The sequence below is a fragment of the Canis lupus genome, chromosome 3 (assembly GCF_003254725.2).
Source record: "Canis lupus dingo isolate Sandy chromosome 3, ASM325472v2, whole genome shotgun sequence".
Taxonomy (NCBI): domain Eukaryota; kingdom Metazoa; phylum Chordata; class Mammalia; order Carnivora; family Canidae; genus Canis; species Canis lupus.
Window position 1 is genome coordinate 19,785,827 of NC_064245.1, and position 23,703 is coordinate 19,809,529.

The window sequence follows — 23,703 nt, forward strand, 5'->3', positions numbered from 1 at the left end:
ATAGTGAAATTTTTATTTGCATTTGGTAGCCTTGCCAGGTAGGAAGTATTCAAAGTCAGAGCTGTTGCAGACAGCTCATCAGGAGAAAGGCAGTGGGAAGAGTAAGTTTGAAGATTGGGGATGAATTGAGGAGGGAATGATTTCAGACAGGGAGATCATCTAGGACAGGAAACTGATAAGGATGGTAATGATAGAGCCGCCTGGGAAATAGACAAGAAAGTGTGAACCTGAGAAACATTTCAGGGGAAGGAATTATGGGACTTGGTAATAGATTAGATTAAAAGAAGAAAAAGGCAAAGATAACAATACAGTTTCTGGCCTGAGAGAGGAAGAAAGATACACAAAAGATTGAAAACAGAACCCTAACAGTATTATGACTAAAGTACTTCCCAACTTTCTGCTTATTTCTGGAAAACAGAATACAGCACTGTCTGAAAGCAGTCTAATCCCTTCGAGTGTTTTCAATTAAACTAAACAATTTTTTAAAAGTTTTGAACACACAAAGAATTTCTGAACACACATCTAAAATGCTGCGTTCATAATGTCACATCCAGTCTTCACATGGTCAAAAAATGAGCTCCAAACTTATAATTGGGAAAGATGTTAACCATGCTGAAATTAATTTTCTCAAATCTTAAATTGCTCCAAAAAACATGAATAGTTCTCTGGTCACCTTCATTAAAATGCCCTACATTAAATCTGGCATTTACAGTTTCACATTCAGCAACAAGCTAGAAATCACACTTTTCAAATTCTAAGCAGAAATTAGTTTTAGATTTATTTGCTTTCTTTCCAAATGTGCTAGTGCCCAAGGGCTCTGACAACGACACACTTTGTTTCACAAAGGAAAAGAACTACTGTTGAAAAAAAAAAAAAAAAAGCGATTTCTTTTCCTTTAAAAAAAAACAAAACCTGCCTGGTTTTTTTTTTCCAGGTGACATTTACAAAGAGGAAATTTGGGTTGATGAAGAAGGCGTACGAGCTGAGCGTGCTCTGTGACTGTGAGATCGCGCTGATCATCTTCAACAGCACCAACAAGCTGTTCCAGTATGCGAGCACCGACATGGACAAGGTGCTGCTCAAGTACACGGAGTACAACGAGCCGCATGAGAGCCGGACAAACTCAGACATCGTGGAGGTGAGAGCACATGTGTGGTTGGCGCACCCTCCCCACCAGTGGCAGGGCCGCATGGTGGTTGGACACCCCCCCTTCCACACACGCACACACCGCTTCCTTTTCCCAAGTATCCCCTCAGATGTTCCCCTGGTCATCACCCCAACAGTGCTCCACCCTTTCTATTCCTGCCAAAAGCGAGTTAGAGTGATACGGTGATAGGGACAACATATATCTGGGCCTTGCTAGAAATCAGGCACCAGTGTCAACATATTGCCCTCATCCTCCTTGAATCTTTGTTGCCCCCGACCGTATCAGGATCCAGACTAAGGAATTGTGGCCAAAAGAGGGCTTTCAATTACTTTGGATGAGTTATTTTTAGGCATAGACTAGTGTCGCAGCATTGTCAAAGAAAAAAATGTATTTAAAAATGAACTCACCCCAGCCTTCTACTTCAGTTTTTCACTTTGTGTCTTCTAATTCATTCTTCCTAATGCATTCTTACTGAAAGGGTAAAGACAATTATTCTGCTGGAAATGTTTTTTCCCCCAATTATATCATTTAGTGTAGCATTGTTAATATACATGGAATCAGAAATATGATGAGAAGGAATTTCTAAATGTTAGCTGGGTGTTTTTATCAAAGTTAGATTTGAAATGTTTTATTGTGCCAGAAATAAATAAGCGTCACATTAAAACTCAAAAATGTTTTTGATTCATTAGCATAAGTAGCATTGCCATACAGTTAAACACTTCCTGCTCGTATCCTGTTTAAATGTTACTGCCTTATAGTACCCTTCATAAACAGTGAATACTAAACCCAAAAAGACGTGCATTGAGGACTATCCCCATCTGTCTGTTTCCCTCACCTGTCTATCTCCTCAAGGTTACATAGGTTGTGATTATGATTGTTTTCCTAGAATTAAAGTAAAATTAATAAATGTTTCAGAAGTATGTATTCAGCATCAGTATGCCAGAGTACAAGTTATTCCTGCCATTACTTTAGATTCTTCCATATTATGAAAGAATTTAGCGCTAATCATGACCAAATTAATCAGTCTCTCACTTTCATCTTCTTTTTACCTATTATAGTTGCCTAAGACTAATTTTCATTTCTTTGCCTTTATTTGAAAGTTTTTTAAAAGTACTGAGCTGGGGTGCCTGGGTAGCTCAGTCAGTTAAGCATTCAACTCTGGATCTCAACTCAAGCTTTGATCTCAGGGTTGTTGAGCCCAAGCCCCACTTTGCGCTCCCCACTGAGTGTGGAGCCTACTTAAAAAATAAATAAACAAAAAATAAATAAATTGTGCTAATCACCTTTTTTGGCCTAATAAGGCCACACAAATAATTTCAGAGAAATAAAAGTGAGTAAGTAGACTTAATGTGGTATATGTTTAGAACACTTGAAGATTTGCATTTACTGAACATCACTTTAGTTTTTCATTGACATAACTTTGTGTGCCTTGATTTTGAAATTTAAGGTCATTTATAATACTTACCTTCTATGTATTTCATGTACACATATATCTGTGAAAGTACATAGACAAACATGAATATGAACAGAATTGATTGTCAAATCTCATAGGTGTTTTTGTGTGTGTGTTTGTGTATGTGAGTTTGTGTCCATGTGCACTTACACACATTTAACATAAGTCGCAAACACAAAACAACTCTATACTCAAGACTTCATCTCATTACCAAAACCATTACAGCAGGTATTTCAGGGTTACAGAGTTGAGCTGGAATTTGTCATTACACCTAAACTGCCCAGTTCTTAACATGATGTGAAATGCAGTAGAACCGTAGTAAAGTAGGTGAAAAATATGTTGATTTTTCAAATTCACTTTCTTAAAGGAGCTTAAGAATCTAGAAAACTCATTTTCTGAGAGCTTTAGTCAGGAATATAATGTGTGATTTAAAGATGACAGAGAGGGACACCTGGGTGGCTCAGCGGTTGAACATCTGCCTGCGGCCCAGGGCGTGATCCCGTAGTCTGAGATCAAGTCCCGCATTGGGCTCCTTGTGGGGAGCCTGCTTCTCCCTCTGCCTATGTCTCTGCCTCTCTCTCTGTCTCTCGTGAATGAATAAATTTTTTAAAAATCTTTAAAAAAATAAAATAAAGATGACAGAGAACTTCACAATCTCAAGACTTTCATATTTTTTTAAGATTTTATTTATCTATTCATGAGAGACACAGAAAGAAAGAGGCAGAGACATAGGCAGAGGGAGAAGCAGGCTCCCCACAAGAAGCCCAACACGGGACTCAATCCCAGGTCTCCAGGGTCACACCTTGGGCTGAAGGCAGGCGCTAAACCGCTGAGCCACCCAGGCACCCAAAGATTTTCATATTCTTGGACAGATGGGTATCTGAGCCATGAGAACACTGGGTTGCAGGTCAGAGGACTTGTATTTGAGACCTTGTCTTGGACATTCTTACTGTGTGACAAGTTAGCTACTTCTCTGGGCTGAAGCGTTCCCATCTTAGAAATGAAGGCACTGAATTTGAAAGTCCTTTGGAACACAATTATTTAAAAATCAGTAGTTTTAAAAGAGAGTAAAATAGTAGGTCCATTATCTTGTATTTTATATCAATGAATTAAAGCTCTGAACCTCTCAAAAAAAGACAGTCTGGGGCTTCTAGACCAAACCTAGGGATGGCTTGATTCTTTGGATAAACAGAATATGTTATAAATTGGTCCTACTCAACTACCTGAATCACACATTCTTCACCTATTTCGCTTTTCCACTTTAGCACTAACATAAATGAGGAAGAAGTAAAGGGGGATCCGTAAGCTTGATAAAATTTACATCACCCCCACATAGAGTATTTTTCAAAGTGCAGCTCACTGAAATCACTATGCTTGAAATATTTGGTGGAAAAGAGGGAATCTGGTTGGAAAGCTGCATTTATAACAAATTCCCCCAAGTAATTCTTACATACACTAAGTTTGAAAACCTCTGCAGCACTGAGACCTAAATTGTGTTGGGGGCACCTGGGTGGCTCAGCTGTTCTGACTCTTGATCCCGGCTCAGGGTGTAATTTCAGGGTTGTAAGATTGAGGCCCACATCAGGCCCTGTGCTGGGTGTGTAGCCAGCTTAAGATTCTCTCTCTCCCTCCCTCTGCCCCTTGCCCCTTCTAAAAAGAAAGACATAAATTGTGTTGGAGGCTGAGAACCTCGGATACATCAGGGATTTGAGGAATCCATCCTTAGAATGAATCTAACACAAAGTTGAGAGTTAAGGTAGTTTACTACTCCTGGGTAAAATTTTAAATCCTATTTATTTTAATTTAATGGAATACGTTTAACTGAGTAGGTTTAATGAGGAGCATAATATGTTTCATGAAGGGTCATTAGTTTTATATTTCCCGTTTGGACCATTACCCCTCTCCCTTAACCCTCCAAAAACAGTTTACTCACAAGAAAAAAAGATTGGCAAAGAAAGGGAAATAATATGATTCCTAGCATTCAGACCAAAATACAAATTTCTGGGCCATACCAGAGTAGTGTTACAGGGTCATAGGAAATTGTGCAGCTTGTGGGTGTTGAAAAAGATTCCTTCTTTTAGTAAAAAAGCTCTGCGTAATTATCATGTCTTTGCTTGATAATTAGCACTACTGTTACAATGGCACAAAGACAAAGGCTTAATAGACAGACTGAGATAGGTTTTTTTATTATTATATTATAATGCAGCTTGAATATCTGTTTAGATACAATATATAAATATGCCAGATTTGGTAAATGTGTTAAGTTTTTAATCCATTGGTTTAAAAAAACAAAAACAGTTACTGTATTAAAAGCGCTTCCTTTAAAGAAAGTCTGTTTTATATAACTGTGTGACAAGTATATTGGATATTTACCCAAAATGCTGGCTTACAAGGCTTTGAAAATTCAGTAGGGATTCTGATGCTATTAAGGGAACTGCCCCCTTTATCTCCTCCAACTGTTTGAGCTCCACGGCAGCTCCACTCCACTCCTGGTTCCCTTACCTGCCTTCCTATCCTCACAGTTCATGTCGGGCTCTATTTGTAGAGGAAAATGTGGTGTTGAGCACTTAAGGATGACCTGAAGAGTGCAAGGCCCACAGTGCATGCTTGTGGGCCATCCTTCTCTTAACAATGATTTAGCAAGTGTCAGCTTACAGTCAGCGCTGTACAACGTGCTGATTCTGAAACAGCAGAAAACAGGCATTCTTATTAAGGATGTAGAACATACATGAAAATCAGCTTGGGAACAATTGGAGGGCAAAGGAGCAATAACCTCATGAATGTAATAGAAGCTACTGAAAGGAAGACATATGCTAAACAATTTAACAAACGTTATTCAAACAAGTCATTGATCACCAGATCACTGTAGGTGGTCCTTGGAGTGACAGAAGTCCCAGACAGGTTACCTCTCTATCCAGCACGTTTTCTAACCACAAAACCTATCTGAGAGTGTTACTTAGCACCTGGCCAGGAGGGAAGCTGTCACCCCTCAGTGATTCAGTGATTATGCTGAGCTGCTCATCCCGTCTGGGCCAAGAGTCAAGTGACTTTAGTGTGGAAGAGAAATAGAACATGGGGCCCTCTGCTGCTCCCTAGGAAATCAAAAAGATGGACATAACTTCTTCTGTCCAGAAGAAATCTTTGATTTACAACTACCCCAGCGAAGGATTACTTTTTTTTTAGATGCACAAATGGGCAAGAAGATTCATGAGAGAGAGAGAGAAAGGGAGAAAAGGAGAGAGGAGAATAAGATAATATTTACATGAAATTTTATTTTCTTTCATCTGAATCTTGCTTCTCCCTCTGCTCTGTCTCTACCTCTCTGTGTCTCTCTTGAATAAATAAATAAAATCTTAAAAAAAAAAAGAAAACTAAATGCAGCAAATAGTGGAAATGAACTTTGTTACAAATTCTGTATTATCAAATGTGGGAATAGTTGTAATATGAAAATATGTTTATTTTACTTGAGCTTTCATTATATCTGAACTAATTAAATAGGTACCAATTTTATACTTATAAAATATTAGATATATAAGGGGCACCTGAGTGGCTCAGTCAGTTGAGATCTGACTCTTGATCTCAGTTCCAGGCTTGATCTCAGAGTTGTGAGTTGGGGCCTCACCTTGGGCTCTGTGCTGGGCATGGAGCCTACTTAAAAATATATATCTATAGTATATCTATACTTACAGAATACTGTAGATATATAGATTTATATTACATGTGGGTACTTTTATTTTGTGTAATGAAGTAGCATGTGGCTCTTTCCATAGGCTTCTTTTTTTTTCCATTTCAGGTTTTTATTTAAATTTCAGTTTGTTAGCATATAGTGTAATATTAGTTTCAGGAGTAGAATTTAATGACTCTTCACTTACATACAGCATCTGGTATTCACCATAACAGTGCCTCCCCCTTAATATCTATCATGCACATTCACTCATTTGTTTGGTTACTTGTTGTATTTTTATTTCTTTATGCATTCACTGAACAAAGATTGGTTGAATTCCTACCATGTGATATGTGCCTTGGAATTCCTAGAGATATAAACATAAACAAGGCCCCTCAAGGACTCTTGGTCCTTAAGATTGCTCTCAAGGCCATGCATGATCTGGCCTGTTTTTATCTTCCTCTACAGCCTCCCCCTTTGCTATTTCCCTCCCCCACCACTGCCATCCTATATTTGAGCCACCAAAACATGTTTATATTCTTCAGCTTCTCCAAACTTGTTTTGTCTTTAACACTCCTTACTAGGCCTTTGCTTAGCTTTCATTTATCCTTCATTCAAGGCAGGTTCCAATTTATACTTCTGGAAAGCCATCCTTGAACTGTCCTGTTTACCTCGTGCTAGTGTTTTTTCTGTATTAGAGTTAGAATTGTATTTCATCCATGAAAGCACCATGTTATCCAGTTGCCTGTCCCACAGTAGATTTTAAACTCTTGGAAGGAAAGGACTGGGCATATATTGTTTACCATCATATCTCCAGAACTTCATGTGAGGCCTAGAGAATACTAGACCCTCAGAATATATTTGTAGAATAAATAGGGGGAGACAATTATAACAGAATATGTCCAAGTACTTATCATACAGCATAATGTTACTCACTTCAAGTATGAAAAATAATTTTCTAGCTCCAATGAAACTTGATTAAAATTTGGCAACTTTTATCAAAACACAATCAAGAAATTATAAATCTAGATCTTGCTAACACAGTAACCACTAGCCATATATGACTACTCACATTTATGAATTAAAATTAAAATTAAAACTGGGCAATAAGATATCCAGTTTAGTTCCCCACTTGCAATAGCCACATTTCAAGGGCTCAGTAGCCACACGCAGCTAATGACTGCCAAGTGGGACAGGATACAAAATGTATTGATTATCATAGAAAGTTCCATGCAACAGCACTGGTCTAGATTGAAATGTGAAAAGAGAGGCATTTAAACTAATTGTTTTCCCGGATTAACACCAAGATTAGTTCTCTTCAATATAGAATTTGAGGAGTGCATTTCAGAAGTAAAGAACCACGTAACCGTGAGATTTTAGAATCCAGAACATAAATGTTTGCTATGAGAGACACCAATTTGGAACCAAACACTCAGTGTCAAACTAAAAACATATTTTACCCCTAAACCAATAACCACAGAGTCAATCGGTAAACTTACTACCTGGTGAGAAAGCACTTGCAAGTTGTCCAGACTGACAAGGAGCTAAGCAGCAGTGTGCTGTTTTTTAGATGTGAAGCTTGTGAACGGAAAAGGGGTAGACCTTTCTTGTTACTATTTTAAATTTACTTGAAGCGACATGAACCAGTATTTAACTTTATTGTTAGTAATTTCATTTCTTCAGAAAAGCAGGTTTTTTTCTTTCTGAAGGAACTTAGAGAAATAATATTCTTGAAGTACATTAAAAATTCTTAGGTGACTATAAAATATAATTAAAATAGTTCTTATTGCGAGTAGCTCAGTAGCTCTCTTGTCCTCTGTTAAACCAAGTATATAATTGCTTTTCAGTAGATAGTAGTGAAAAATGAAGAAAGGATTAGTATATTCCATAAAGATTTAAACCTTCAGTGTCAAGGCTTCCAAGGAAAAGGGAAAAACATGATTTTGTAAAAAAAAAAAAAAAAAAAAAAAGATTTTGCAAATTTCTACTGAATCGTAATATTCATTTTTGCTTATATGTCTTTAAAAGACTTTTACTAGTCCCTATGAATCACATTTATATTTATTCCTCAAAGTCTAAAAAGAAGACATGGGCCTAAGAATGAATTCATATTTGTCATAACTACCAAGTAGATTTTTATATATCAAACTTGAAGATTCATTTCTTTTTAAAAATAAGGTTTTTGCTTAATTTACATGCATTTGATAAACATGAAAAGCTGCTTCACATCTTATTTATTAAGAAAATCATAAAGTGCACGTTAGATTACTTAAGTTATATGCACGAGGCACTAAAACTGAGTTTTCTTGTGTCTGTTACTACACAATTATAATGGCTTCGAGGCATTAGTACTGGCACAGAGTTGGCAGAAAATTATTTAATAGTAGAAAAGACAATAGGTTTCAAAATACAGCCTTTTCCTCACTAATGTAACCTCGTTGTCATTACTAATCACCACCTCTTTATCATCATCATTATTTTATATGATCATTCTTGAACTGGAACAAACCAAAGTCCTCATGTTTTGGGTTGTGTTTTGTTTTTGTTTGTTTGTTTGTTTGTTTGTTTGTTTGTTTTTTCCAGTATCTGAAAGTGAAAAGAGAAAAATATTTATCCTGGATCATAATTGTCACTTTTAATGATATTTACAGATTTCATGGTATATGGAATTCGGTGTTGGACAACATATTTGAACCATTCTAGGGATTGATAGCACCTCAGTAAATGTAGCATTGTTTGGCTTTAAAAGTATCAATGAGATATCAAAGAGTTAGAATATCCTTATTTCCTCAGGAATGGTTACTGAATCTATCACTGTGAAATATTCAAAAGTGATGTTTTAGGAAAAATTCCAAAGTCTTGCTTAGAGTTGGAATAAAAGATGATAAGTCTTTTAATTGAATGATATTTATTATTTCAATTACCTCACTGAATTTTTTAAAAGTTATTATTGTAAGTCTGTTTCCCCTCCCTGAAAGACATAATGATGTTTTATTTATCGCTATAACTCCAACAGCCATCTCAATGAATGGAACATTGTAGACATTCAGTAAATATTTTTTATACACACACACACACACACACGCACACACATATATATTTGTATATATATACACATATGTGTACATACATACATATATATAAAAGAACTTACTGATGATCATTAGGGTGTAAATAAAATTAAACTTTACCAAGTTTTCTTTACTGAAGTCAGATATGTTCTAATAATAGTAAAGGTAAGAACCTCTCAAGTGAACCTGAGATGAATAAAGTTGTTGCTGTGTAAAAAAAATAGGCACAACAGACCACGTAGAAATACTACCTATAGTAATGGTGGAAACTAAAAGACCGACATATGTTGATTCCTGGAGAAGGGGGAAGTGCCCTGTTGGTACTTTGGCCAGGATCTGACAAGAGGAGTCAATGGGTCTCAAATGAAATGACTCTAATCCAGTCTGAGTCACTGGGGCTCTTCTAAAAGGCTGATTTGGACTCCCTGGTATGGGGCAGGGCCACAGGTCTGTGTTTCTGATGCTGATGCTACTAGTCAGTGGACTAAACTTTGAGCAGCAAAGATGTAGACTTCCTTTCCAAACATGTTTTGAAAGTGCATTTTTAAACAGTTCTTTGCAGCCTTACTGTGGTCTAGAATCATACCATAAAATGAATTTTTTTAAGTGATACTTGGTGAAACTAATTTTTAAAAGCAGATGTATTAGGTGTTCAGAAATATGATGTAAAAGGCCTGTCATGACTCAGGTGAGTCACTCTGTGTGTCATGAGCATTGCATTCCTGGCCTGGTCCCTGTCCTTGAGAGTGCCTGTGAGTTGGTAGTGGCTGCCTGGATCACATGTTGAGGCAGATTCTGAGTCTGAAAGCAGACGGCATGCACATGTGATGTGATTGGTTTACGTGTGTGCTATGGGTGCAGAGAATAGTGGCTGTGCTTTCCTCCTTATCCTCACAGTCAAGGAATTCATAGGACATTCTGGGAAAGAGACTTCAGACTTGATCACTAAAAGGACTGTAATTAGGGAAGTGCTGCAAGTGTGTCCAACAGATTGGATGGATAGATTATATTATTGGAAATATATCTCATTTTACTAATAGCTGTTTTGCATTTTATCCCGTCACGTCTCAATGGCATTTAGTCTCTATTACCCTGAAATTTAGCCACCCAATGGAAGTTTCTGAATAAAGAAAAAAAATTTTCCTGTCAATTATTTCTAAAGGTCATAGAGTTAATGACTAGCTGGGAGGTTAATTAGATTCTGAAAGCCTCTTCATATCAATTAAATCTCTTATCTTTATGTTTTAGTAAATAAACTCAGTAACTATTTAGAGCTACTGTTTTAGGATAAGAAACACTGTAAACAGTAAACTGTACAATAGCTATTTGGGGTTTTTTTCTCACATCTGAGAAAGCATGATTACAAAATAAACTGATACATGAATTAATGATAGTATCTTTTATTCTAGAATTTCTGAATTAGATAATTTATTTTTCAAAATTGCATCCAAATGACTCCTTAGTCATAAACAAATGCCATCAAGTGTGACCTCAAGAAAACCATTTTAGAGAGGAAAAAGTAAGGTCAAAGTTACCCTGAGAATGAGCTACTAGTAAAAAAACAACTCTATCTCTGTGGTTCTAGAAACCAAACTCCTTTCAGAGTTACTATACACTTTTGTAAATAAGTGATATATTTAGTGCTGATGGTCTGACAATTACAAACCAAATCATTTCTATCATGTGAATTCTCTTTGGGTAGTATAACCAGATTTCAGAATGAAATGGTATAGATCTACATTAATCAGTAAGGTAGTTATTAGCTACATGTGGCTATTGAAATTTAAGTCAATTGAAATGAAGTAAAATTTTAAAAGTTCAGCTCCTAGATTCCTCTGGGTGGCCCAGTCGGTTAAGTGTCTTGTCTGACTCTTGGTTTCTGCTCAGGTCATGATCTCAGGGTGGTGAGATTGAGCCCCACGTTGTGCTCTAAGCTCAGCACAGTGTCTGCTTGTGATTCTTTCCCTCTCCCTCCCCCTCAGCTTCTTCCGCTGACTAGTATGTTATGAGCTCTCTCTCTTTCACTCTCTAAAATAAATAAATTAAATCTTTAAAAAAATAAACAAAAGTTCAGCTCCTAGTCTCACTAGCCACATTTCAAGTACTTGCCTGCCACATATGATTGGTGGAGCCCATATCGGTCAGGACAGGTATAGAAATATTCATTACCCTAGAAACTTTCTGTTGGGCAGCACTGGTGAAAGGTGTGAAACTGGTGAATACAGTGCTTTTGTTCATGATGTACTTGCATGATGTTGATGGATATACCTAATAAAGGGCCTGTCAACTGGAGAGGAAGTGTTGCAGCCATTTCATCGTTTGTTCCTAAGCAGATGCTTTACTCTATGCCTATTGTGTGTCAGGGTCTGGGTCAGGACCTAGAAACCCAATCAGGAAAGCTAAAACACCCAGTCAGTGTTTATTCCCGGGAGTAGAACATTTGTTAAAATAAACATGATTTTGTGAAGTGAGGTGAGAGGAACACCAAGACTAGAATTGCCCTGAAGAATAAGAGAAAATGGAGGAAGGGATAGGAGAGAAGAGTCGTAGGGAAAGAAAAACAAGCTAGGTCAATTCTGGATTTTCCCACAAAGAAGGAAAGGGTCATGCATGCACAGGGTTTCTTCTAATTTTTCTTCATTAGAAATGTAAGAATTTTATCTTCATCCAGGCTTCATGACTGGGGTCTCCTTAAAATGTGGTGGTTCTGAATGAATACCATGGGAGGAAAAAGAATGCAGCAGAGTGATTTTCCTAAAGAATATTGTTGAAGCATTACCATGAAAGTTCATCTTTTAAATTTTACATTTAGGAAATAGAACTTCAAAAACCCCACAGATTTGGAAAGAAATTAAGTTCTAGTTATAGCAACATCACATACTAATTCTCTAACCTGGGGCAAGTTATTTAACCATCTTGACTTCAGATCCCTGAGGTCAATACTGAATCAGTATTGTCAACCCCGACCCAGACTTCCTCATAGGCTGTTGTGATGATTACAGGCTATAAAAGATGTCACAGTCCATTGTAAACTGTCGAGTTATATAAAGTGTTTTTATTTTCAACATCAAGGGGAAGGTTTAGGTAATAAAAGTTGTCTAACTAAAGGAGAGAGAAGAAGCAAGTTCTTAATTTGGGAATAAATCTATAACATTTTATATTAATAAGTCTATATGTATACCATTCTTATATAAATAGTGGTAGTATTATATAGATATATATATCAAATATTTTATGTAAGTTTATATAACAAAGGCCAATTAATTTTCTTTTCCTCACGCATTTGTGAAATATTCTTTATGTGTGCAAGGTGAGTAGAAAATACGACAATGATGATGTGTCCAGTACCCTCCAGGGCCAATAGTACTAGTGAGGACAAAACATACACAGGAATTGTTCTTTCATTCAGCAGATATTGATGAACATGAAAGCCATGTCAGCCAAATGCTGTGCAAGTTATTGGTGATGTATCTATGACAATCCTACCCAACGATCTGAACCAAAAGACATAGAATGTGGTGTGATATCTGAGGCAAAAGAAAGTAATTGCAACTGTGAGCACCTGAAAACATCTCATAGTGGTTATAGATGAAACTCTGACTTTGAATGATATGTAGATAAGTTGATAGACTAACCAATCTGCAAGTCATTTATTCCCAATTAAAATAAAAGCAAGAAAAATAAAATAAAATAAAAGCAAGACTAACAAAGGTAATAGTGTGTAGACATATAAATGCATGTATATACTACACACACATAAATATATATGTATACACACACACACGCACAATTGTGTGTGTAGCAGCCTTTATTTTGGTTTCTGGTTGGCATTGGATTTTTTAATATATGGTTTCTCTGTAAACATGTGGTTATAATTTTTAGAGAAAATCTATAGAATACAAATGTTAGAAAAATGCAATGAATATAATTGCCTTTAAGTTTGATAAAAGGTTCTCTGGTGCTAAGAATGGAAACCTAAAGATTACATCCCACATCCTTGGTTTAACTTTACAGATGAGGTTTTCCCCCCGCTCTGTGAATTCTAAAACATGATACATCTGGCTGAGAGGCTGGAAAATTGTTATATGCCTGTGTAACATTCTTATAACCTAATCGTTCTACAACTTTTCTCGCAATTTAATCATTGGAGAATGTTCTTTGTTTTTGTAGTCACTGTTTCACATAGTAACAGCTTGTTGTATTTTGGTCTGTTTGCCAGAGGGTAGGTTTATTTTTAAAACCCTGAACTCTGAATTTTTCTTTATTTTTCCAAGATTGAAAGCAGCTGAAATGCCTGGAGTTACAGGTTGAAGGCTGCTTTACAATATGTGAAGAGAAGCTTCTTTCCCTCCTCCCTTTGTGTGTGTGTGTGTGTGTGTGTGTGTGTATGTGTGTGTGTGTGTGTTTTTAAATTTTTTCCTAACAAATGTCTTCTAACTGGTAGTTGTCTAAAAATAGAAAACTGCCTAACTAAAAATAGCCTGGCTCTCAGTCGTGCCAAGGAAAATGGAGAGGAATAGGCGTGGAATAGAAGGCTGAGTAATCCAGTTCTATTCATTCAGAGAAACCTTTGAGAATGCGGGCGATGATAAAGTGCCCTCAAAAAACCACAAGCCTGACTCTCTCTTCAGACTTCTAGGTGCCAATAAACATTTTAGCCCCAGGATACATTTTTTTTTCTCATAGGTTGTAAACATTTTCTGAAAGACAAGGCTTTGTTTCACAGAACCTGACCAACTGCCATAACTAACTTTCCTAAGGTCTTAAAAATTCATAATTGTAAGATATATTTTAAAAGAGCATCTTAAATGAAAGTATTGTAAAATAATGTACATCATGTAATAATTAGGAGAAAACTGTTACAATAAAAACTGCTTACTGCTTGCAATTAAACTCAAAACTTTAAAGTTTCACAGAAAGTTATTCCTGTGACTCATGTAGCTAGAGAACAGCTGACTTGGTTTAACTCCCTTAGATAGAAAAAGTCTCTTAAGTGTATATCCTCTTGATATACCAATATTTAGTCCCTTTTCTTACAATTAACAATTTTCACCCAGGCGGATTTTCTTTTGATTTTTTTAATTGAAGTAGAAGTACCTTGAAAAATAACATTTCAAGAGTAGGATGTTGGAGTTTAGAGAAATGGGATTTTGAGTAAGTAAGAAAAATACACAGGCCAGTTTTGCAATGGTAACCCTTTTTTTTTTTCCATTTTGTTTTGCTTAAGTAATCTGAATAATCAGGTCAAACATAGCAACAGGGTGTGGAAATGTCAGCACAGTTCATGGGGTTATATGGGTCTGACCATTGTTATGTTCAGTTCCTGTAATGATGCTAGTGATAAGACTCTTGAGACAAAGGACGATAATTGATGGAAAGAGCCTTAAATCATTGCTAGAAGAATCAAGGTCCTTGTATCTGTGTACATCGACTCTTCTGGTCTCCTTCCGTCTTGTAAAGCATTTTGTCGTCTTGCATGGTGGCCCCCTACTGCTCTTTGTAATAGATGCAGACCACAAGTGATTCCTTCATGCAGCATACAGGGTGTAATTGTGTCTGTGTGGTGTATTAGTAATTACCAAGCTGAATTCCCATATTGTATCTTTACTGCAGGCATGGAAAAATAGGACATACAACCCTGCATAGACATTTTCAACCTAGATAGTGAACCACTTAGAGCTACATTCCAGGGACAAAGCCTTTTATTTGCACACTTTTTAAACAAAATTTTCATTGTTGAGTCATTTGTGCTATGCAGGATAAATTCAGTTTGGGAAATAGTTTCCTCTGATGCATTCATTTCTAATATTTCAGCAAAACCTTTGTAATCCGGAAAATATTTGCTATTTTTAATTGCTAAAAAATCATTTTAATATTGCTAGATATAAGGCAGTATGAGATGTAACAATTATGCTAGACTCATGTAAAGAGAATAGTGCATAGGTCAGTACACATAATAGATTATATAGCATTCATAAACATTAAATAATATGTTTTGGCACCATTTTAATGTTAAATGGTGATATTTTCATATATAATTTATTGATTTTGGCTCAAGCATTGTTAAACTTCAGAAAAAGCTGACAATGAATTTTTGTTACAGTAAACAGATATAAATTAATAATTAATTTCTTTGCTATAAAATTTGCATCCATCCTTTATGTATTATGTAGCCATTATTGATTTGACTACCTCCTAGTCATTGGAGATTTGAAATGTTTACAGTATTATTTATCTATAGTAGAAGCCAAAATGTAAGCAGATTGGTTTAAACAAGAGAAGTTTTGTTTATTTTATGCATCAAATGCTTATAATGATAGCTAAAAACTATTAAATACAGTAACAAAAGAAATTAATATGGCCATTTCATTAGCAACAGCAAATGACATTAGATTTATTTTGTGAATTATTAATTAAAGCCTGCAAGATTTTATTTCCATTTTTACCTTCAAATTTAAAAGTGACATTCCAATACGTATATTTTAGAAATTTACTTCCACTTTTTTCTGTGGATATTTTTATTCTAGCAATAATTATTAGATTCCTGGGATGTACAAAACTTCATAATGATGTTAGAAGAGATAGAAGTTTGGAACATACAGTCAGTAATATCACAAAACCTAACCGTCTAGCTAAGATAGAAAATATGCATGCCAATCAAGTGGACAGAACAACATAAGAGATCTGGGGGAAGCAGAATATCATAGTGAGACCATCAGCCTGGAAATAGACCACATGAGGTTTTATTCTATCTCCCCTGCTTATTGGTTGTATGTTCCAAAGACAATTTACTTGGGCTGTTTCTTATGTCTTTTGTAAATGAGAGTTAATAATAGCACCTAGTATCTAGTTATTATGAGAATTAAATTACTGAACATGCATAAAATGCTTGGAACAGGATCTGGCACCTAGTAAGGTTCTTGGTGATGTCTGTGATGATGACGAGATGACAATAATACCCTGATACTTGAAATCAAGTAATAACTTCTAGGGAGTAGAATTTAAAAAGTCAGGAGAGGGACCGCCATGGTGGCTCAGCTGGTTGAGCATCGACTCTTGGTTTTCAGCTCAGGTCATGATCTTTCAGTAGTGGGATCAAGCCCCCTGTTGATCTGCTCAGCACAGAGTCTGCTTCAGATTCTTATTCCCTCCCCCTCTGCTCCTTCCCCCACTCACTTGTGTGTGCACTCTCTCTCTCTCTCAAATAAAATCTTTTTTAAAAAGTCGGGAAAGGTGAATGATGAGTAGACATTTTTAGGCACAAACGAAGTTCAGAAAGATGGATATAAATTGATGGAGAGGTTGTTGGCAAATCTTTCAATAGACCAATTATGCAAAGATCTACAAGAAGAAATGATCAAGGGCATGAAAAAGAGTATCTTGATATGAAGAGAGACTGTTCAGATATAGAAGGAGCTATAAGAAAGATGGCAAGGTAAATGGAGAAGAGGGGGACAGGCAAATGTAGTGCTCTAAATGTTTGATATGGAGTTAGATGCAATACAGTAGGTATGAGAAAGATACTGGATGTCCTCAAGCAATAGAATAGCATAAATACAATCAATTCTTGAGGAAAATTCTACTGGAAAATATGACTATATCTAGATAGAAGCAAATTAGTTATAAAAAGTGGAAATGCCAAGTTATTTTAATTTTTATAGTAACATCTATATATGTGTAAATGCTAAAAGTCCTGAAGCCTTTCATTATACTTCTATATTTTAAACCATTTACATCATTTTATAAACATCTAAGATAATCATAATATAATTATAATCATAATATAAAACATTGTTTTTGAAATATGCATACGATTTCAGTGCACTGATAATATGCACATGCACTTCTCTGGCTAAGGATTATTTATCATATATAGCATGTAAAAGGAACAAATTATGGAGACCTCGTGAGGTATATTTAAACTATATAATCTTCTCTAGATTAAATTGAAAAAGAAATCAAAATCTTTAAATTCAGAAGTCCCTAATGAGGTATATGCATTTTCAGTGACCATGTAAACGGTCAGGATTCTGGATACGATACTTCCAAATAAAAACTCTGCCGTCACATTTCCAGGTTTATAATCTCAAAGCCCAGCCTTTTCATCATAAAACAATGTGATATAGGAAAAGGGACAGATAAGTTTTAGACTCCGACAAACCTGGTTTCTAGAGCTGTCATAAACTCCATGCTTTTGAGCAAATTTCTAAACCTCTGTCAAATCTCATCTTTCTAAGCAGTAAAATAGTGATAATAAAGCTCACTTTTGGTCTTTTTGTATGGATTAATTTATACCATGTACATATATATCCATTACCACATGTTGGACACAAGATGCTGATAAAGATGTTATTTTCTTTCCTGATTCTCCTTCCTGCAAGTGTAAATTTAGGCAAAATTTTTAACTTTTTTCTCTTTCACACACACACACACACACACACACACGCATGCGTGCACACCCCCCCAACATTGAGCTCTTAAGCGTATTTTGTGATTATATTAAAAAATATATATCACATTTTATAAATTGTTACATGTATGTGTAACTATTTCTTTAATAATGAGGTTATGAAATTCTTTAGAGATAAGATTCACTATGCAGATTTTAAAACTAAGGAAAAGGTAGAGAAAAATAAAAACTTAGATTTTATTAAGTCAAAACAATTGATTTTTAAAAAATATGCAGAACTGTCAGAGGGGCTTGCCCAAGTTCTGTTTGTGAACTCTGGTATATAGTTAGGATATAATTTATTCCCTGGTGTTGCCTTTGAACTACTCTGTATCCAGGGAAGAGCACAGTTCTACAATGAAAGGGAGGGTGAGGGAAAGGGAGGAAGGGAAGGAGGAGGGGGAGGTTGATTAAGATTTTAAGGCAATGAAAGTAATTAGCAAAGCTAAGACAAGAGTGTTCTTACACTGCCAGTTTCTTCTCTGACTCAAAAACAAATAACTGATTTTATTAAAATGCTAGCCAGCCAGCAGTGTCTAGTGTGATGATATTGTTAACAATAAAATGTATCTATCTTACATTGCTTCTAACTTGTATCTTTGCCCTAGCTCCCTCAGTATTTTGATGGCAGTAAGGATACATGCTCTTGGAAATAAGCCAAGCACACACTAACGCATTATACATTTGGCTTGGTTCCAAGTGAACAGGTGTTTTAAATATTCTAGTCACATACCCACAATGTATATTGCTACTGGGGAAAGGATATCATTTCTGAACCACTGATGTTTGTTTGACTCTGTTCTGAACCACACCTATTTTGCACTCTACAGATTTAGCAAAGATGAACTGTGGTTTGAGGAAAGATGACCATCAGAGCCCTACTTTTATTGATAGGAGATACAGCAAATTTATAGTTCTGAACTCTGTACCTGATGTCTGGCTACAGAGATCAAAGTACTTGCTGATCAACATTAGAAGGGAAACTTAGAGCTTTCCACAACTGAGTTCCTACAAATATGAGATATTTTATTTATATTAGAGGAAAAATATGATAAATCACATGTTAGAATTTGTTATGATTAGGGAAAGAAATTTGTTTTCTGTTGGAAGCCATCATTCAGTTTACAGACATATCACAATAAAGCAACCTAACTTTTCTGGGGCCTCAAATACGAAATTGAAATATTTCCTTCTGGAGGAAAACAGATAAAGATAGCTATGCAGAACTATATCTATCTAGAAAGAATTCTGAAGATCCTTTCAAAATTCTTAGCTTCATGGGGGGCACCTGGGTGGCTCAGTGGTTGAGTGTCTGCCTTCAGCTCAGGTCAGGATCCTTGGGGTCCTGGGATCGAGTCCCATATCGGGCTCCCCAGAGGGAACCTGCTTCTCCCTCTGCCTATGTCTCTGCCTCTCTCTCTGTATCTCTCATGAATAAATAAGTAAAATCTTTAAAGAAAAATCTTAGCTTCATGTTGTGCATGTGCACACACACACACTTGCTCGGTCACACATGTACACAAAGATATGTACACATAACACAGGCAGTTAAGGTGAGACTGGCAGTTTCCAGCAGATGAACTCAGATATAGAACTTCCATCTCACTGTTCCTGTGCACAAGTTCCTGTGTCAGATCAACAAAACTCATTGATTTCTCTCAGTCCCTTTGGCTTCAGCAATAAAGCAATGCAAGAAGGTGGAGGCGGAGGTTGGGGGCGGAGAGGTTCTAACTTCTCCCAGCCACCTGCCTTAACTTCATCCTTCATCTCAGTATAGATTGGATTCCTCTGGCCAGTAGTCAATAGGGTGCATTACCTCATGGAAACAGACTTTGAACCATGGTTTGCTTCCTCTTTTAATGGCACCATTTCCCCTCATCTTTGAACCGTGGTCTTGAAAAAGAAGTGGGATTCTATTCAGAATGATGGTGATGGCTGTTTGGGGCATTTTAAAACTCTTGGGTGGTTAATATGTGGTTAATATTATTTATTCAACAGAAAATTGACTTAAAACCCATGTGGAAAGCCAAGTATCATAATTGTAAACTTCTTTTAAATGTTATACAACTTTGTTTAATTTCAATTTTCAAAAACTTCAGTTTCCCATCTAAGAGATTCATGTATCGGCCAGGCTGGGGAAGCCTCCAGAGAAAACAGGGCAGCTCAGCCACTGCGGAAGCTGCGTCAGGGACTGTGGGTGGCATTTCTCTGCTGAGTCAGGTTTGTGCCAGGCCTTCCCTCACTTTTTACTAACAGTGTGGATTTTCTGACAAGATGCAAAAACCCAAGTCTTGCGGTTCTTGAAGCTCTCCTGCAGTTTTCCCCTTTTTCCTTGGGACTTTGGGAAATTTTCACTTAAGAAGATCCCATCTTGCTCAGTCTTCCTTGTAACTGTTGAAAAAAATTGGGAACTTTTACAGTCATTTCCTTCACTTTTTCTCCCTTCTGGCCTAGAAAGTAACACAGTATTATCCATATCATTTTGAAAACAAAAGAGAGATGGGATCCCTGGGTGGCTCAGCGGTTTGGCGCCTGCCTTTGGCCCAGGGTGTGATCCTGGAGCCCCGGGATCAAGTCCCACATCAGGCTCCCTGCATGGAGCCTGCTTCTCCCTCTGAGAAGAAGTGTCTCTGCCTGTCTCTCTCTGTCTCTCATGAGTAAATAAATAAAACCTTTAAAAAAAAAAACTTAAAAAAAAAAGAAAAAGAAAACAAAAGAAATGAAGAGCTATACCTACATTTTAAAAGGAGAATTTTTATAGTTCACACATGATCTCTTCATGATCCCATAGTATTGTCCAGAGAGAAACAATAGTTCCTCCATAAAAGCATGTATTTCTTCTCTTTTCCCCTACCTACCCCCACAACTCCAGCAAAAATGCTAACCAGCTTTGGCATGTCTTACATACCCAAGCAAATTGAAGTGAAGAGCTGAGGAGTATAGTGAAGAATATAGGCACCAAAATATACAAAGCAAACTTTTTCTCTTACTAACAGAGACTTAAAGTTCTTGCTAGTACTATTTTAATTACTGGGACAGACCTACACTTTATTTTATCCAGGTAGATACAGCCTAAAGGTTAGTGCAAAGGACTCCTTTCCTAGTCCTAAAAATTTAAGAGTGGAAAAAATTAAGCAACCTTTCTTTGCCTTAGCTTTTCAACAACCTACACTTTATTTTAACTAGGTAGCTACAACCTAAATATTAGAAGGGGCCTTCCCCTCTCGTCAGTGGATATTGCAGTCACACAATAGGAAAGACATTTTAGGTAAAATTATCCGTCAGAAAGTGAATTCTATCACTAATATGAAAAAAATAAGATTTGTCAAACATTTCACCAATTGCATCTGACAATAAAGTATTCAAAGAAAACATTGGCATAATTTAAGCAATCTTTATAATTGGACAAGTTGCAGAGGCAGAGTAGGGGAATAACTGACAAAGCAAACCCTGGAGCTCCTGCATGAGTTCATTAACTCAGTTCTATTGCTGACTAACTTGGTGGACTTTAGCAAGTGCTGTAACCACCTTGCACCTACTTTTCTTCATCTGTGGCAATCATGGGGAAGAGTAGTTATGAGGATTTAAAAAGAGATTCATGCAAAGCTGCAGGCTCAGTCCCTGGCACATAGGAAATGCTCCATTAATGGGAGGTGTTACTGCTGAGGAACAGATTCAGTTAAGGGTAAAATTAATATTTTGATAGTGTGGGAAGACTGGTTTAATTTCCTTTTCATGCCATAGAAGAGGAAATGTTGTTTTTATAATTACCTAATGAATAATATGGAAGAAATTATTGTGCAAATGAAAAATCTAAGTTCACCACTGAACTAACAAAATCACTGAGAAATTCATCAGGTATGGAAATTGAAATACCAAACTGAAAAATCAGGTTGCAGTACATTTTCAGTGATAATTCCTGAAATGATTGAAGCCCTTGTGACTACAAAAGCAGGTAGTTAATGCCACGGGGACCAGGAGGCCAAACCCACAGAGACTTTCCAGAAAAGTCTTGTCTGGGGCCGGAGGACAGAGCAGTCTGTAGGTTGACCTCCTTGAGTTAGACAGCAGGTGCCCAGGCGCTGTCAGGAATGGGTATCAAGATGAGCAAGATTGCCGATGGCCTGTTTAAAGGTTGGCATTAGATCGTAAAGTGCTGAGCCCAGGCGTGACCAGAGGCCACTTACCTGCAGGAGGATCAACTGTGCTCACTGGATTAGTTTTTCTCTCTCTCCTTCATCAGATCCTCAACTTTTCTCTCTCATTCCTTTCCCCCCTCCCCATATCCATTCATGTATCTATCCATCATCTATCATGTTTTTTTTAAGACTATTTATTTATTCACAAGAGACACAGAGATTGGCAGAGACACAGGCAGAGGGAGAAGCAGGCTCCATGCAGGGAGCCCGATGTAGGACTCGATCCCGGGTCTCCAGGATCATGGCCTGGGCCGAAGGCAGGCGCTAAACTGCTTAGCCACCCAGGCGTCCCCATCTATCATGGTTTTATCCTCTCTTTCTGTCTCTTTCCTGTCCTTCCTTTTCTTAAACATATACTCTCCATAACTTTGTTTTTTTCAATTTTTAGTGCCCTCTCTAACTTTTGTGGCATCATATGAAATCCAAAATGACTGAATGCAAAACCTAAGAATGTTACTTATCTGTATAATGTATGAAGTTGTGGAAAATGTGATTTTGTAAATGAGTTGCTCCAAGATTCTGGGACCATGGATTCATATATGGATAGCATTCATAGAATAAGAAAAATAAATTGAAATGAGTTTGATTTTAATTATTGGTTAATTTAATTTGGAAACATAAATTTAGAAACATTTAAATCTACACACAAAATAATATGGTAGCTTAGCCTGTGTAGGCTTTCATCAGCATTTGATATTGATAATACTGGCCCTTCCAAAACCTTTTTTGTGAATTACATTTTCTTTGAAAGTATTTCATCTAGGAAGACAGATCCCTGTTTGCTATAATGGACTGCTTATTAGGTATTTTCAGAATCTGCTTTTTTTTTTTTAAAGATTTTATTTATTTATGAGAGACACACAGAGAGAGGCAGAGACACAGGAGGAGGGAGAAGCAGGCTCCATGCAGGGAGCCTGACGTGGGACTCGATCCCGGGTCTCCAGGATTATACCCTGGGCTGAAGGCGGCGCTAAACCGCTGAGCCACCCGGGCTGCCCAAGAATCTGCTTTGTAGATAGTTTGTGTCCCATTTATTTTTAATGATCATACTTAATTCATTATTGCCTATGCTGGTAAGAAAAGACTATTCTTTTTAATTCTAGCATAGTTAACATACATTATATTAGTTTCAGGTGTAAAATGTAGTGACTCAACAATTCTATACATTACTCAGTGCTCAGCATGCTAAGTGTACTCTTAATCCCCATCACTTGTTTTACCTATCCCCCACCCCACCCCGCCTACCACCACCCCTCTAGTAACTATCAGTTTGTACTCTATAGTTAAGAGTGGGGTTTTTTATTTGTCTCTTTTTTCTTTGTTCATTTGTTTTGTTTCTCAAATTCCACATATGAGTGAGATCATATGATATTTGTCTTTCTTTGACTTATTTCACTTAGCATTATACTCTATATCCATCCATATTATTGCAAATGGCAAGATCTCATTCTTTTTTATGGCTGAGTAATATTCTATATGCACTACATCTTCTTTATCCCTTCATCTATCAGTAGGCATGGGCTACTTCCATAATTTGGCTTTGGTTTGCATTTCCTGGTGAGGAGTGATGTTAAGTATTTTTTCATGTGTCTATTGGCCATCTCCATGCTGTCTTTGGAAAAATGTCTGTTTTTGTCTTCTGCGAAAAAAAGACCTTTTATATCAATATTATAAAATAGCAGAACCTCTAATGTGAGTCCAGGAGACAGCAACCACCCCC

The 23,703-nt window shown here is 36.7% G+C and overlaps 1 protein-coding gene across 42 annotated transcripts in view; it reads left to right on the forward strand.

The window, feature by feature from the left end:
• The window catches only part of MEF2C (myocyte enhancer factor 2C), a 169,021-nt gene that overhangs the window by 90,345 nt on the left and 54,973 nt on the right, over positions 1 to 23,703 (forward strand). For all 42 annotated transcript variants that reach the window (XM_025438537.3, XM_025438536.3, XM_049108263.1 and 39 more), the window contains one exon: positions 935 to 1,138. In XM_025438537.3, the coding sequence (XP_025294322.1) occupies positions 935 to 1,138 (204 nt within the window). The remainder of the gene's footprint in view (positions 1 to 934; positions 1,139 to 23,703) is intronic.